General features: G+C 53.2%; 2 protein-coding genes across 3 annotated transcripts in view; one reads left to right on the top strand and one right to left on the bottom strand.

The window, feature by feature from the left end:
• The window catches only part of ZC3H7B (zinc finger CCCH-type containing 7B), a 176864-nt gene that overhangs the window by 108847 nt on the left and 53831 nt on the right, over positions 1-14186 (bottom strand). The window lies entirely within an intron of this gene.
• CHADL (chondroadherin like) lies at positions 4862-13287 on the top strand. Its single transcript, XM_066358490.1, has 6 exons — positions 4862-4950; positions 6476-6644; positions 7778-9472; positions 10705-10871; positions 11584-11770; positions 13130-13287. Exons 1-6 carry the CDS (start codon positions 4943-4945, stop codon positions 13238-13240), a joined length of 2337 nt encoding a protein of 778 aa, XP_066214587.1. The 5' UTR covers positions 4862-4942; the 3' UTR covers positions 13241-13287.

The raw sequence follows: 14186 nt of genomic DNA, 5'->3' as shown, positions 1-14186 counted from the left end.
CCGGCCAGGGCACCCAGGAGAAGCGCCCATCTAATTCTCCACCCTTCCCCTCTCCTTTCTCTTTGTCTCTCTCTTCCCCTCCCACAGCCAAGGCTCCACTGGAGCAAAGTTGGCCCGGGCGCTGGGGATGGCTCCATGGCCTCTGCCTCAGGCACTAGAATGGCTTCAATTGCAGCAGAGCAACGCCCCAGATGGGCAGAGCATCGCCCCCTGGTGGACATGCTGGGTGGATCCCAGTCGGGCACAGGCACGAGTCTGTCTGTCTGCCTCCACCCCCCACCCCCCACCCCCGGCTTCTCACTTCGGGGGGAGGAAAAAAAAAGTAATTGTTGCATAGACCCTGGCCAGTTGGCTTAGTGGTAAAGCATCGGCTCTGCATGTGGATGTCCCAGGTTTGAGTCCTGGTCAGGGCACATAGGAGAAGCACCCATCTGCTTCACCCCTCCCTCTCTCCCTTTTTTCTATCTCTTCCCCTTCCACAGCCAACGCTCCACTAGAGCAAGTTGGCCCAGGTGCTGAAGATGGGTCCATGGCCTCGCCTCAGGTGCTAAAATGGTTTGGGTTACAATGGAGCAACAGCCCCAGATGGGCAGAGCATCACCTCCTAGTGGGCTTGCCGGGTGGATCCTGGTTGGACACATGCAGGAGTCTATCTCTCTGACCCCCACTTCTCAAGATAAATACAAAAAATAGAAAAAGAAAAAAAAGAATTGCAGCATAGTGAGGCAGAGGTGGGAATGGTTCACCCAAGCTGGGAGGGATAGTTCAGTATTGATCTTGTTTAGAATTGTCAGTGCATGTTGATGAAAAAAAGCAGACCAGCTTTAAGTTGGTTCCACCATATTTAAATTTTCTACCGATGGTACCCCCCATATTGCCTGTGTCTGGGGCAGATTGCTCTTTGCCTCAACTCCATGCCACTGTTGGGGAGTATTTATAGAATGGAATGCCGGAATACTATATAAAAATGAAAATGGATAAATTTTTTTAAGATTTTAAAAAAATTATTGATTTTGGAGAGAGGAAGGGAGAGAGAGAGAAATATCAATTTGTTATTCCACTTCTTTATGCATTCACTGGTTGATTCTTGTTTGTGTCCTGATTGGAGACTGAACCTACAACCTTGGTGTATCAGGATGATGCTCCAACCAACTGAGCCACCCGGCCAGGGCCTGGACAAATTTTTCAAATATGTATTACAGCCTGACCAGGTGGTGGCACAGTTCATAGAGCATCAGACTGGGATGTGGAGGACCCAGGTTCAAGACCCCGAGGTCGCCCTGGCCGGTTGGCTCAGCGGTAGAGCGTCGGCCTAGCGTGCGGAGGACCCGGGTTCGATTCCCGGCCAGGGCACACAGGAGAAGCGCCCATTTGCTTCTCCACCCCTCCGCCGCGCCTTCCTCTCTGTCTCTCTCTTCCCCTCCCGCAGCCAAGGCTCCATTGGAGCAAAAATGGCCCGGGCGCTGGGGGTGGCCCTGTGGCCTCTGCCCCAGGCGCTAGAGTGGCTCTGGTCGCAACATGGCAACGCCCAGGATGGGCAGAGCATCGCCTCCTGGTGGGCAGAGCGTCGCCCCATGGTGGGCGTGCCGGGTGGATCCCGGTTGGGCGCATGCGGGAGTCTGTCTGACTGTCTCTCCCTGTTTCTAGCTTCAGAAAAATGAAGAAAAAAAAAAAAAAAAAAAAGACCCCGAGGTCGCCAATTTGAGCGCGGGCTTATCTGGTTTGAGCAAAGCTCACCAGCTTGGACCCAAGGTCACTGGCTTGAGCAAGGGGTTACTCAGTCTGCTGTAGCCCCAGGGTCAAGGCACATATGAGAAAGCAATCAATGAACAAATAAGGTGTTGCAATGAAAAACTGATGATTGATGCTTCTCATCTCTCTTTGTTCCTGTCTGTCTGTCCCTGTCTATCCCTCTCTCTGACTCTCTCTGTTTCTGTAAAATAAATAAATAAATAAATAAGTATTACAGGTGAATCTCACAGACATACTGTTGTGTGAAGAGAGCTAGGCATAAGAGTATGCATTGTGATTCTGTTGATAGGGAATTTGCTGAGTGAAACGGCACATGCAGAAGGCTATGTATGATGTGGCACTATTTCTGCTCCAAAACCAAACAAAAAAGCCAAATGGTATAATGAAAGATGCAATTTCATCAGAAAAATTATAAGACATAAATGTTTGCTATTGTCTAGATCAGGGGTCCCCAAACTACAGCCCGCGGGCTGCATGTGGCCCCCTGAGGCCATTTATCCAGCCCCCGCCGCACTTCCCTTCCGGAAGGGGCACCTCTCTCATTGGTGGTCAGTGAGAGGAGCATAATTCCCATTGAAATACTGGTCAGTTTGTTGATTTAAATTTACTTGTTCTTGCCTGACCTGTGGTGGCGCAGTGGATAAAGCATCGACCTGGAAATGCTGAGGTCGCCGGTTTGAAACCCTGGGCTTGCCTGGTCAAGGCACATATGGGAGTTGATGCTTCCAGCTCCTCCCCCCTTCTCTCTCTCTCTGTCTCTTCTTCTCCTCTCTAAAATGAATAAATAAATAAAAAACTTTAAATTTACTTGTTCTTTATTTTAAATATGGTATTTGTTCCCGTTTTGTTTTTTTACTTTAAAATAAGATATGTGCAGTGTGCATAGAGATTTATTCATAGTTTTTTTTTATAGTCTGAGGGACAGTGAACTGGCCCCCTGTGTAAAAAGTTTGAGGACCCCTGGTCTAGATCAGTGGTAGTCAACCTGGTCCCTACCGCCCACTAGTGGACGTTCCAGCTTTCATGGTGGGTGGTAGCGGAGCAACCAAAGTATAAATAAAAAGATAGATTTAACTATAGTAAGTTGTTTTATAAAGATTTATTCTGCTAAACTTCGCAAAAATCCGACATAAAGTACTTGGTAAGTAATTATTATTATATGCTTTAACTTGCTGTAACTCTGCTTTATAAATTTTATAAAGTAAAGTTACTTCCCTACTTTATAAGTCACCATTACTGTAGAACCAGTGGGCGGTTAGAAAATTTTACTACTAACAGAGATACAAAAGTGGGCGGTAGGTGTAAAAAGGTTGACTACCCCTGGTCTAGATGAACTATTTCATTAAAAAATGCATGTGATTGTCCTGGCCAGGTCGCTCAGTAGATAGAGCATTGTTGTAGGGTTGATCCCTGGTCATGGAACATATGGGAAGCAACCAATGAATGCACAACTAAATGGAACAACTAAGTGGAACGACTTAATACTTCTCTCTCACTCCTCCTTCCCCCTCATCTCAAACTAATGGAAAAAAATTTTTTTAATGGTTGTATCCAAGAAAGTAATTATTTGTATCTTTTTTGCAACATTGTAATAGCCAAAACTGGGAGGTAACAGATTAATGGGTAAGTACAATAAAGTTGATACATTTATACCAGAAGTCCCCAAACTACGGCCCCCAGGCCGCATGTGGCCCCCTGAGGCCATTTATCCGGCCCCCGCCGTACTTCATACTTCCGGAAGGGGTACCTTTCATTGGTGGTCGGTGACCCAAAGCACTGCGTCACTCACGTACAGTACTACTTCCAGTGATGCGGGACACACACGTCACGGCTCTGAAGCACGTCATATCACTTGTTATGGCTAGCAGTGACAAATATGGAACCGGACATTGACCATCTCATTAGCCAAAAGCAGGCCCATAGTTCCCATTGAAATACTGGTCAGTTGGTTGATTCAAATTTACTTGTTCTTTATTTTAAATATTGTATTTGTTCTCGTTTTATTTTTTTACTTTAAAATATATGCAGTGTGCATAGGGATTTGTTCATAGTTTTTTTTTTTGTTTTTTTTTTGTTTTTTTCATTTTTCTGAAGCTGGAAACAGGGAGAGACAGTCAGACAGACTCCCGCATGCGCCCGACCGGGATCCACCCGGCACGCCCACCAGGGGCGACGCTCTGCCCACCAGGGGGCGATGCTCTGCCCATCCTGGGTGTCGCCATGTTGTGACCAGAGCCACTCTAGCGCCTGAGGCAGAGGCCACAGAGCCATGCCCAGCACCCGGGCCATCTTTGCTCCAATGGAGCCTTGGCTGCGGGAGGGGAAGAGAGAGACAGAGAGGAAAGCGCGGCGGAGGGGTGGAGAAGCAAATGGGCGCTTCTCCTGTGTGCCCTGGCCGGGAATCGAACCCGGGTCCTCTGCACGCTAGGTCGACGCTCTACCGCTGAGCCAACCGGCCAGGGCCATAGTTTTTTTTAATAATCCGGCCCTCCAACGGTCTGAGGGACAGTGAACTGGCCCCCTGTGTAAAAAGTTTGGCGACCCTGATTTATACCATGAAAAACTAGTCAGCTGTCAAAATGAATGAGTTTGATTAAGAATCAACTTGGATAGCTCCTAATTATCTGATGTCAAGTGAAAAAAAAAATTCAGGATGTTGTATCTACAATATTAAACAATGTATGTAAATGTATAACCACAAACAGAAAAGATAGAGTTAACCAGTCTTGAGCACCTACTGTGTGCCAGGTGCCAACCTTAATCCCCACAGCAACCCTCTGAGCTAGTTATTATGTGTTGTTGTTTTTTCTCACAGAGGAGGAAACTGAGGCTCCGTGAAGCACAGCCCAACTCAGGGTCCCACAGCCTGAGGTCCCACGGCCCCTCCAGGCCCCTCCGGTCCCCTCCCTGCTGGACCGCCCTGAGAATCGGCTGTCCTTCAGGCCTGGGCCCAGAACCTGAGCTGGCACTAGGCAGGAGGCCCTGTAACTCCAGCCGCTGCACCCGCCCCTGCCCACCCCTCCTTCACTTCAGCCTCTGGCTGGGCTGCCTACAATGCCTCCCATTCAGCCCTGTTCCTGCTGCCAGGCCGGCAGGCGGGGAGAGGGGCTCCTGCCAGCATCCAGACAGGCACAGACGTGGCCTTTCTCTTGTGCTGCACTTCCAGGCTGGACTGGCCCTGTGAGGTGTCATGGAGGGGTGAGTCTTTGGGCCTGGGAGGAGGGGGGTTGGCAAGGGGGAGCGTAGAGAAGCTGAGTGGTTGCTGTCAGGCTCTGCCACTCTCTGGGCCTCTGGGATCTGTCTGGGCAAAGATCCTCCAAGGGTCTCCTCAAAGTGGGCTCTGAGGAAGGCAATGTGTGGGGAGGGGGCCGTTCCTGTGGGCTAGTTCCTTGGGGGCTTGTGTGAACAGTCAGCAGCCCTCTGAGCCCTGGAAGCCTGTCCGTCAGGGTTCTGCTTCTCCTCCCGGTACCCCTTCCTTTCCTACCCAGAGCCTCAGCCTCATCACAGACTGGGGGATGCTACCAGCCCCAAGGCCAGGGCTGGACCCTGGGACCCTGAGGAGAATGAAAAACAGATGGTGACAAAACAGTGAGTGGAAATGGGGGAGACTCAGAGTGGGGTCTCAGCTCAGGGATCAGGAAAGGCTGACCAAGCTGAAAACAGAAGGAAGAGCTGGGTGCATGAGATGTGACAGGCAGTGAGGAGGGAGCTCTGGGCTTACAATAGGGGAGCCAAGGGCTGGTGCTGAAGAGTTTGAGCAGATAGATTCCCGTTGGGGAATCAGGAGCCAGGACTTCCCTCTACCGGCAAGGAAGTGATGCTGGAGGGTTTTCAGTGGGAGTGTCAAGACCTGCATTTTATAAAGTTCCCTTTGGTGGTTGGTGGTGAGTAGAGCATTAGGGAGACCCATTGTGACAGCAGCCATCCCCAGGAAGCAACAGGCAATAGCTGAAGTTGTGACATGAAGGAGTCCAATCAGGGAATGGATGGATAATTGGGAGGATAGACAGATGAATGAACAGACAGGTAAGTGAATAGACCTTCCGCAAACCTCAGCCTCAAACCCAAACCCTCAGTTCCCCATCCCAGTCATGGATAGCTGGCGGCACTATGATGAAGGGAGGAGAAGAGGGGAGTAAACAGGAGAGAAGAGGGCTGAGCCACCAGCTCACCTGTCAGGGTGACTCTGATCAGCCATTCAATTCCCCCAAGGCTCTTGGGCCCCACAATACCAAGTCCCCCTAGTCTTATCCCACAACTTGGGCCAAGCCTAAGTCCTCCCCTCTGGCTGCCAGGCTGTCTTCTTGAGGTGGACTGCCCTGATGCTCCCTGACACTGTGGGGATAGTGCTGCTTCTGTCAGGACTGGCTGCTTCTTCCTCCACCACCAACCTCACACTTGGAGATCCAGGCCTCCCCTGGACCTGGGAGCCTCACCACAGCCTGGGCACAGACTGGACCCCAGAGTCATTCTTGCATTGAGCAAGGCCTCACTGAGCCACTGGGCAGACAGCCAAAGGGATGTGCCAGGTCACTCCTCTGAGCCTCAGATTCCTCCAGCGTAAAACCAGGATAACAATAGAAGCTCTGCTGCACATGGGAGCTGGGGGGTTGCAGAGAAATGACACCTTCCCTGGGGTCAGAGGACCAGAGCCTGGGCTCAGTGAGTGGACAATGTAGGACCCTTGTTCCTATGAACAACAGACTCTCCCTCTCTCTCTCAGGCCCCAAAGCGTCTCCTTGGTCCTGCTGTTTTTTCTGCTGCTGCCACTGGGCCCAACTTGGCATGCAGCTGCCCAACGCTGCCCACGGACCTGCGTCTGCGACAACTCCAGGCGGCACGTGGCCTGTCGACACCAGAACCTCACTGAAGTGCCCAACGCCATCCCTGAGGTGAGCAGGGTGAGGGGCTTGGGGAGGACAGAAGGAGGACCCTAGGCTGGTATAAGAGGGTCTGCCACTGCCTGGCTGGGAAGAAGCCTTAGGAAGTTACTTTTTCTTTCTGAGCCTCAGTGTTCACAACTGTAAAATGGTAATGATAATAACCAAAAACAGGGAGACAAGCCATTTAAAATCCTCAGTGGTCTGACCTGTGCTGGTGCAGTAGATAAAGCATGGACCTGGAATGTGGAGGTCACCAGTTCAAAACCCTGGGGATTGCCTGGTCAAGGCACATATGGGAAGCAACTACTATGAGTTGAAGCTTCCCACTTCACCTCCATGTCTCCCCCCTCCCTCTGAAAAAAAAAAGTTTTAAAAAATCCTCTGTGGCCCTGGCCGGTTGGCTCAGCGGTCGAGCGTCGGCCTGGCGTGAGGGGGACCCGGGTTCGATTCCCGGCCAGGGCACATAGGAGAAGCGCCCATTTGCTTCTCCACCCCCCCCCCCTCCTTCCTCTCTGTCTCTCTCTTCCCCTCCCGCAGCCAAGGCTCCATTGGAGCAAAGATGGCCCGGGCGCTGGGGATGGCTCCTTGGCCTCTGCCCCAGGCGCTAGAGTGGCTCTGGTCGAGGCAGAGCGACCCCCCCCCCAGGGGCAGAGCATCGCCCCCTGGTGGGCAGAGCGTTGCCCCTGGTGGGCGTGCCGGGTGGATCCCGGTCGGGCACATGCGGGAGTCTGTCTGACTGTCTCTCCCCGTTTCCAGCTTCAGAAAAAAGAAAAAAAGAAAAAAAAAAAATCCTCTGTGATTGGTACAAGTAGGTGACTCATAGATAAATATTGAATCAATTACAGAGCCTGTGGCAGAGAACTAGGGATATACTGGGAGAAGATATGGTCTCTGCCCCATGGAGTCAAGGCCAGTGGGCAAGAGAGAAAGTAAATGGGCAGTGACAATTCAATGTGAAAAGTGCCAGAGTGGGGGATGCCCAGGTGGTAGGGAGGAAGGCTTCCTGGAAAAGGTGTCAGGGAGCAGGAAGAAGAGAATGAGATAGGTGAGGAGGAGAAGAATGTTTCAGATGAGGGAACTTAGCAAGGGGCACAGGCCTGGTTCTTGTGCTACTCAGTTTCCCCTTCCCTTTCCCTGCTCAGCTGACCCAGAGGCTGGACCTCCAAGGCAGCATGCTGAAGGTGATCGCTCCAGCTGCCTTCCAGGACTTGCCTTATTTGACCCATCTGGACCTACGGCACTGCCAAGTGGAGCTGGTGGCTGAGGGTGCCTTCCGTGGCCTGGGCCGCCTGCTTCTCCTTAACCTGGCCTACAACCGCCTGCGTTCACTGCCCCAGGAGGCACTGGACGGGCTGGGCTCGCTGCGCCGGCTGGAGCTGGAGAGGAATATGCTGGAGGAGCTGCGGCCGGGGACATTTGGGGCACTGGGCGCACTGGTCACACTCAATCTGGCCCACAACGCCCTCGTCTACCTGCCCTCCATGTCCTTCCAGGGGCTGATGCGCACCCGCTGGCTGCAGCTGTCCCACAACGCACTCAGTGTGCTGGCCCCGGAGGCCCTGGCTGGCCTGCCCGCTCTACGCCGGCTCAGCCTGCACCACAATGAGCTGCAGGCCCTCCCCGGGTCAGTCTTGTCCCAGGCTCGCGGCCTGGCCCGTCTGGAGCTGGGCCACAACCCATTCACCTATGCAGGCGAGGAGGACGGGCTGGCGCTGCCGGGTCTGCGGGAGCTGATGCTGGACCACGGGGCCCTGCAGGCCCTGGATCAGAGGGCCTTCGCCCGCTGCCCTCGCCTGCATACCCTGGATCTCCGCGGGAACCAGCTGGACACTCTGCCGCCGCTGCAGGGTCCGGGACAGCTGCGCCAGCTGCGGCTGCAGGGGAACCCGCTGTGGTGTGGCTGCCAGGCCCGGCCCCTGCTCGAGTGGTTGGCACGTGCGCGCGTGCGCTTGGATGGCGCTTGCCGGGGGCCCCGGCGCCTGCGAGGCGAAGCTCTGGAGGCCTTGAGGCGCTCGGACCTGCGCTGCCCTGGAGACCCAGCGGAGGACGAAGAGGAGTTGCAGGCGGCTGCGCGGCCCCGCGCCCCTCCTGCGGCCCGCAAGGAGACAGATGGGGCAGCCTGGCCCTGCCCGCGCGCCTGCGTGTGTACCTCTGAGTCCCGGCACAGCGGCTGCGAGAGCCAGGGCCTGCAGGCCGTGCCCCGCGGCTTCCCTAACAACACCCAGCTACTGGACTTGAGGCAGAACCACTTCCCCTTGGTTCCCCGAGCCGCCTTCCCTGGCCTGGGCCACCTGGTGTCACTGCACCTGCAACACTGCGGCATCGCAGAGCTAGAGGCTGGCGCTCTGACTGGGCTGGGCCGCCTGCTTTACCTCTACCTCTCTGACAACCAGCTCTCAGACCTTACCGCCGCTGCCCTGGAAGGGGCTCCCCGCCTTGGCTACCTGTACCTGGAGCGCAACCGCTTCCTGCAGGTGCCTGGGGCAGCCCTGCGCGCCCTGCCCCGACTCTTCTCCCTGCACCTGCAGGATAACGCTGTAGACCACCTGGCACATGGGGCCCTGGCAAGCGTGCAGGCCTTGCGCTGGCTCTACCTGAGTGGAAACCGTATTACCAAAGTGTCTCCTAGGGCACTGAGCCCAGCTCCAGAGCTCGAGAAGCTGTACCTGGACAGGAACCAGCTGCGAGAGGTGCCCACTGGGGCCTTGGAGGGGCTGCCTGCCCTCCTGGAGCTGCAGCTCTCAGGGAACCCACTCAGGGCCCTGCAGGATGGGGCCTTCCAGCCCGTGGGCCGGTCACTACAGCACCTCTTCCTGAACAGCAGTGACCTGGAGCAGGTGGGCACAGTGGAGTGGGGATAGGGAGGCAGCATGGTCCTATGCAGCAAGCATTCACTCAACAAACACTCCCAACCCTGCAGTGCAAGGTCTGAGGCAGGGCCTGGGGACCTGGACATAAGCCATCCTATGTCTGCCCCCAGGGAACTCAGATGTGGGCGACAGCAGGCAAAATCCAGAGCTACACAGAGAGGCCTGTCAGGGAGGGTATTGCTGGGGTGCAGAGGAGGGAGGAATGTGGGCCCACAGAGTCACTTACTGTTGTACGCTTTGAGGGCAGGGCTAGAGCCCCCAAGAGGTTATAGTATTACAGAGGCAGATTCAGGCAAAGCAGACAGAACCATGAACTGGGAGTCCAGGTGACTTGCAAAGGGCAAGTACTTTGGCATCAGATAAAACTATGTTTCCGCCTCAGCACTGCCTTTTCTGCCTGGCCACCTTAGGGTCCCCACTTGCCTTCTGCTAGGACAGGGGTCGGGAACCTATGGCTCACGAGTCAGATGTGGCTCTTTTGATGGCTGCATCTGGCTCCCAGACAAATTTTTTTATTTTTTATTTTTCTGAAGTTGGAAACGGGGAGGCAGTCAGACAGACTCCCGCATGCACCCAACCAGGATCCACCCGGCATGCCCACCAGGGGGCGATGCTCTGCCCATCCGGGCGTCGCTCTGTTGCAACCAGAGCCATTCTAGTGCCTGAGGCAGAGGCCATGGAGCCATCCTCAGCGCCCAGGCCAACTTTGCTCCAATGGAGCCTTGCCTGCAGGAGGGAAAGAGAGAGACAGAGAGGAAGGGGGGGGGGTGGAGAAGCAGATGGGCGCTTCTCCTGTGTGCCCTGGCCAGGAATCAAACCCGGGACTCCTGCACGCCAGGCCGATGCTCTACCACTGAGCCAACCTGCCAGGGTGACAAATCTTCAATAATAAAAAAAATAACGTTAAAAATATAAAACATTCTCATGTATTACAATCCATTCATTTCCTATCGCTCATGTTCATGGTTGTGGGTGGCTGGAGCCAATCATAGCTGTCCTCCGGGACAACACCAAATTTTTATTGGATAATGCGTAACGTACACAGGTCGTTGTATGGCTCTCACAGAATTACATTTTAAAATATGTGGCATTCCTGGCTCTCTCAGCCAAAAAGTTTCCCGACCCCTGAGCTAGGAGAACATAGGTCTCCCTCCCTGGCCTGACAGGAGCTCACACCAGGGCCTCGCACCTCGTTGCAGATTTCTTCTGAGGCCTTCTCGGGTCTGGGGACCCAGCTGCAGAGCCTACACCTGCAGAAGAACCAGCTGCAGGTCCTGCCTGCCCTGCCTGGGCTCAGCCAGCTGGAGCTGGTCGACCTCAGTGGCAATCCCTTCCGCTGTGATTGCCAGCTGCTTCCACTTCACAGGTGAGCACCTTGACCTGAACCCTCAGCTGGGGACCCACCAGCTGCTCTCAGTCAAGCTCCCATTATCTCCCTGTGGCATTATGTCTGCCTGGCTGAGGAGCTTTTGGGGGCAGGGTTCTGACAGGGCCAGCTACCCTTCCTGGGGGAGCTAGTGTGCAGAATTGGGGTGGACTTTTCTGATCCTTGAGTACTTCATCCACAGAGTGGGAATAAGATCTGCCCAGAGCTGTGGGGCTGTACCCAATCAATATCTGTGGGCACTTCACATAATTACATAAGAAAGCAACAAGGACCTTGGATTCCTGCAGACCTGGCTGAAATCTAGTTCTGTCTTCCTGTCTAACCATCTAATTTGGGACCCATGACTACTCTGTGCTAGTTCCTTATCTGTGAAAGGGAAGATGGTGACAGTGACACCTTATGGCAGTGGCTTGTTAGAATTACATTGAATTAGTACAGACTGGTTTGAAGGGTACATGGATCATCAACCCTCTATAACTGTTTATCACTATATACCTCCTTGTTACAGAGAAGGGATGTGAGGTTGGAAGTGAATTGCTCAGGGTCACATACTTGGTGAGTGGTGGAACCAATATTCTCTCGAGTCTATTCTCATGCACTAGGCCCCACTGTCCCAAATTCCTGAGGACTCCCATCCCTCTCCTTAAGAAAGCTCAGCACCATGGGTTCCCTGAACTCTCTTTCTCCTCAGGTGGCTCACTGGGCTAAACCTGCATGTGGGGGCGACCTGTGCCTCCCCTCCCAGTGCCCGGGGCCAGAGAGTGAAGGCTGCAGTTGCTGTCTTTGAAGCCTGCCCAGGCTGGGCTGCCAGGAAGGCCAAGCAGACACTCAGTGCCAGAAGAACCCGCATGAAGGGAAAATGGCGGGGAGCAGACAAGGTTGGCTACGGGGCAAGTCAGGGCAGGCTTTGGTAGGTGGGTCAGGCTCCAGAGCTCCTGGGGTGGCAGGGCTTTGTCTTCTCTTGGCCCTAGTTTCTGGTGGTTCTATATCTGGACAATGACTCCGTTGCTTCCATTTGTAATGCCCATCCTCTCCTCCTCACCTCATCTGGGCTGGCCAAGGGTGGGTCTGTAAGGGCTCACTGTTTCATGTTATTTCATCCTGTAAGACAGTGGCCTTTCTGCTAAGCCACAGCATACTGGACCAGTGTGTCCATGAAATCAATCCCATGGTTACCGTAATCACTGGATTACTGTTGACTCAACCATTTCCCACAAGGGCCTGGCTCATTCATCCCTGGGGTGGGCAGAGCAGCAGTGCAGGTGCCTCCACTGCTTCTCGGCCACAGGTTGGAATCCACTCTGTGTTGGTTCATCACGCCCTTGATATTATGGTCACCATCCTTGAAATACATCCACCCTTGAAAGCTCTGTTGTAGCAAAAGCTCACAGGACATCAGAGGAGTGGATGCCTCTCTGCGTGGGAGCCCCTCTGTGTGGGAGCCCGTGCAGTGTGGTTAGGGCACATGGGGAGTGGTGCATAGGGGAGTGGCCAGTCCTTAGAGGGAAAATGAGAACAGGAAAAGGGGGCACTGGGAAGATGGAGAGAAGACCTACATTTTGAAGATTTGGGGTGCTGGGAATCATTAGATGGGATATTAGTTCCCAGGAGAAGTTTGAAACCAAGGCAGGGAGGGCCATGCTCCCCCTCTGGCAGCCCTAGATGTTCCTTCCCTGAGGCAGCACAACTACATTCTCTGCCTCCGACTTCAGATGGCATCTCCTTGTGTCTTCACATCATCCTTTCACTATATCCTTGTGTCCAAATTCCCCTTTCCCCCCTTTATTTTGTAGGTCCACCCTAATGACCTCATTTAACTTGATTACCTCTATAAAGACCCTATTCTAAATAAGGTCTCATTCTGAGGTATATCTCCTTTGGAGAGACATAATTTAACCTCTAACAGTGTCCCTTGTGGGTGTAGGATGGGAGTGAGGAGAGAATCCCTAAAAAGACCCCAAGCTGAAGATGAGCAGTTCTGTCTTAGAAGAAAGACCTGGGACTAGTGTCAATGACCACCACAGCAGAGTGGGTGTCAGCTGACATTCGTGAGGTACCGCTGCCAGCCTCTCTCTGTGTCAGCCCAGGGAGCTCAAAGAGCAGAGCTGATGGGTCCACCTCCAGGTCACAGTTTAGTTCAAAGGGGAGCCCCCCACCCCACAGTATGGTGGCTATGGCAGGAATTGGGACATATCAGACCAATTCCATCCAGCCACTCTTTTTTTCTTTTTTGACAGAGAGGCTGGGAGAGAGAGAGAAAGGAACATGGAGGTGCTCCTGTATGTGTCCTTACCGAGGAATCCAACCAGCAACCAGTTGGAGCAGCTCTGGAAGGATGCTCCAACTGACTGAGCTATCTGGCTAGGGTTTCTTTTTTAAACAGAGTCAGGGCATATGCTGGAGTCTGTCTCTGCCTTCCCTCTTCTCACTAAATTAAAAAAATAAATAAAAATAAAACAATCATTCAGACAGAGAAAGGGAGAAGGGATGCATTCATTTGTTGTTCCACTCAATCATGTACTCATTAGCTGCTTCCCGTGTGCCCTGACCGGGGATCAGACCTGCAAACTTGTTTCAGGACAACGCTGTTAACCAACTAAGCTAACTGATCAGGGCCTTACCCTTTCTGACATGAAGATATTCTACCAAAGACCAGCCCTGGAGTTCTAGGTTTTTCATTTTTATTTTGTGCAAAGTGGCAGTTTTCTCCCAGGCACACAAAGGAATTGAGGGGTCCTGACAGGGCTTTGACTTCTCTTGGTGGTTCTATATCTGGACAATGACTCCGTTGCTTCCATTTGTAATGCCCATCCTCTCCTCCTCACCTCATCTGGGCTGGCCAAGGGTGGGTCTGTAAGGGCTCACTGTTTCATGTTATTTCATCCTGTAAGACAGTGGCCTTTCTGCTAAGCCACAGCATACTGGACCAGTGTGTCCATGAAATCAATCCCATGGTTACCGTAATCACTGGATTACTGTTGACTCAACCATTTCCCACAAGGGCCTGGCTCATTCATCCCTGGGGTGGGCAGAGCAGCAGTGCAGGTGCCTCCACTGCTTCTCGGCCACAGGTTGGAATCCACTCTGTGTTGGTTCATCACGCCCTTGATATTATGGTCACCATCCTTGAAATACATCCACCCTTGAAAGCTCTGTTGTAGCAAAAGCTCACAGGACATCAGAGGAGAGTGAACACCCTGGTAGGGTGTTCTTGGTAGGGGTGCTGACAATGCTGAGGGCATGAGGCTGGACCACGCATGCCCCCTCTTTTGAGGCCTGACCTCTAGCTTGGTA

This window comes from Saccopteryx leptura, chromosome 1 (genome assembly GCF_036850995.1).
Source record: "Saccopteryx leptura isolate mSacLep1 chromosome 1, mSacLep1_pri_phased_curated, whole genome shotgun sequence".
Lineage (NCBI taxonomy): Eukaryota > Metazoa > Chordata > Mammalia > Chiroptera > Emballonuridae > Saccopteryx > Saccopteryx leptura.
The sequence above is the reverse complement of the archived record's forward strand: the minus strand, read 5'-3'. Positions and strand labels throughout refer to the sequence as shown.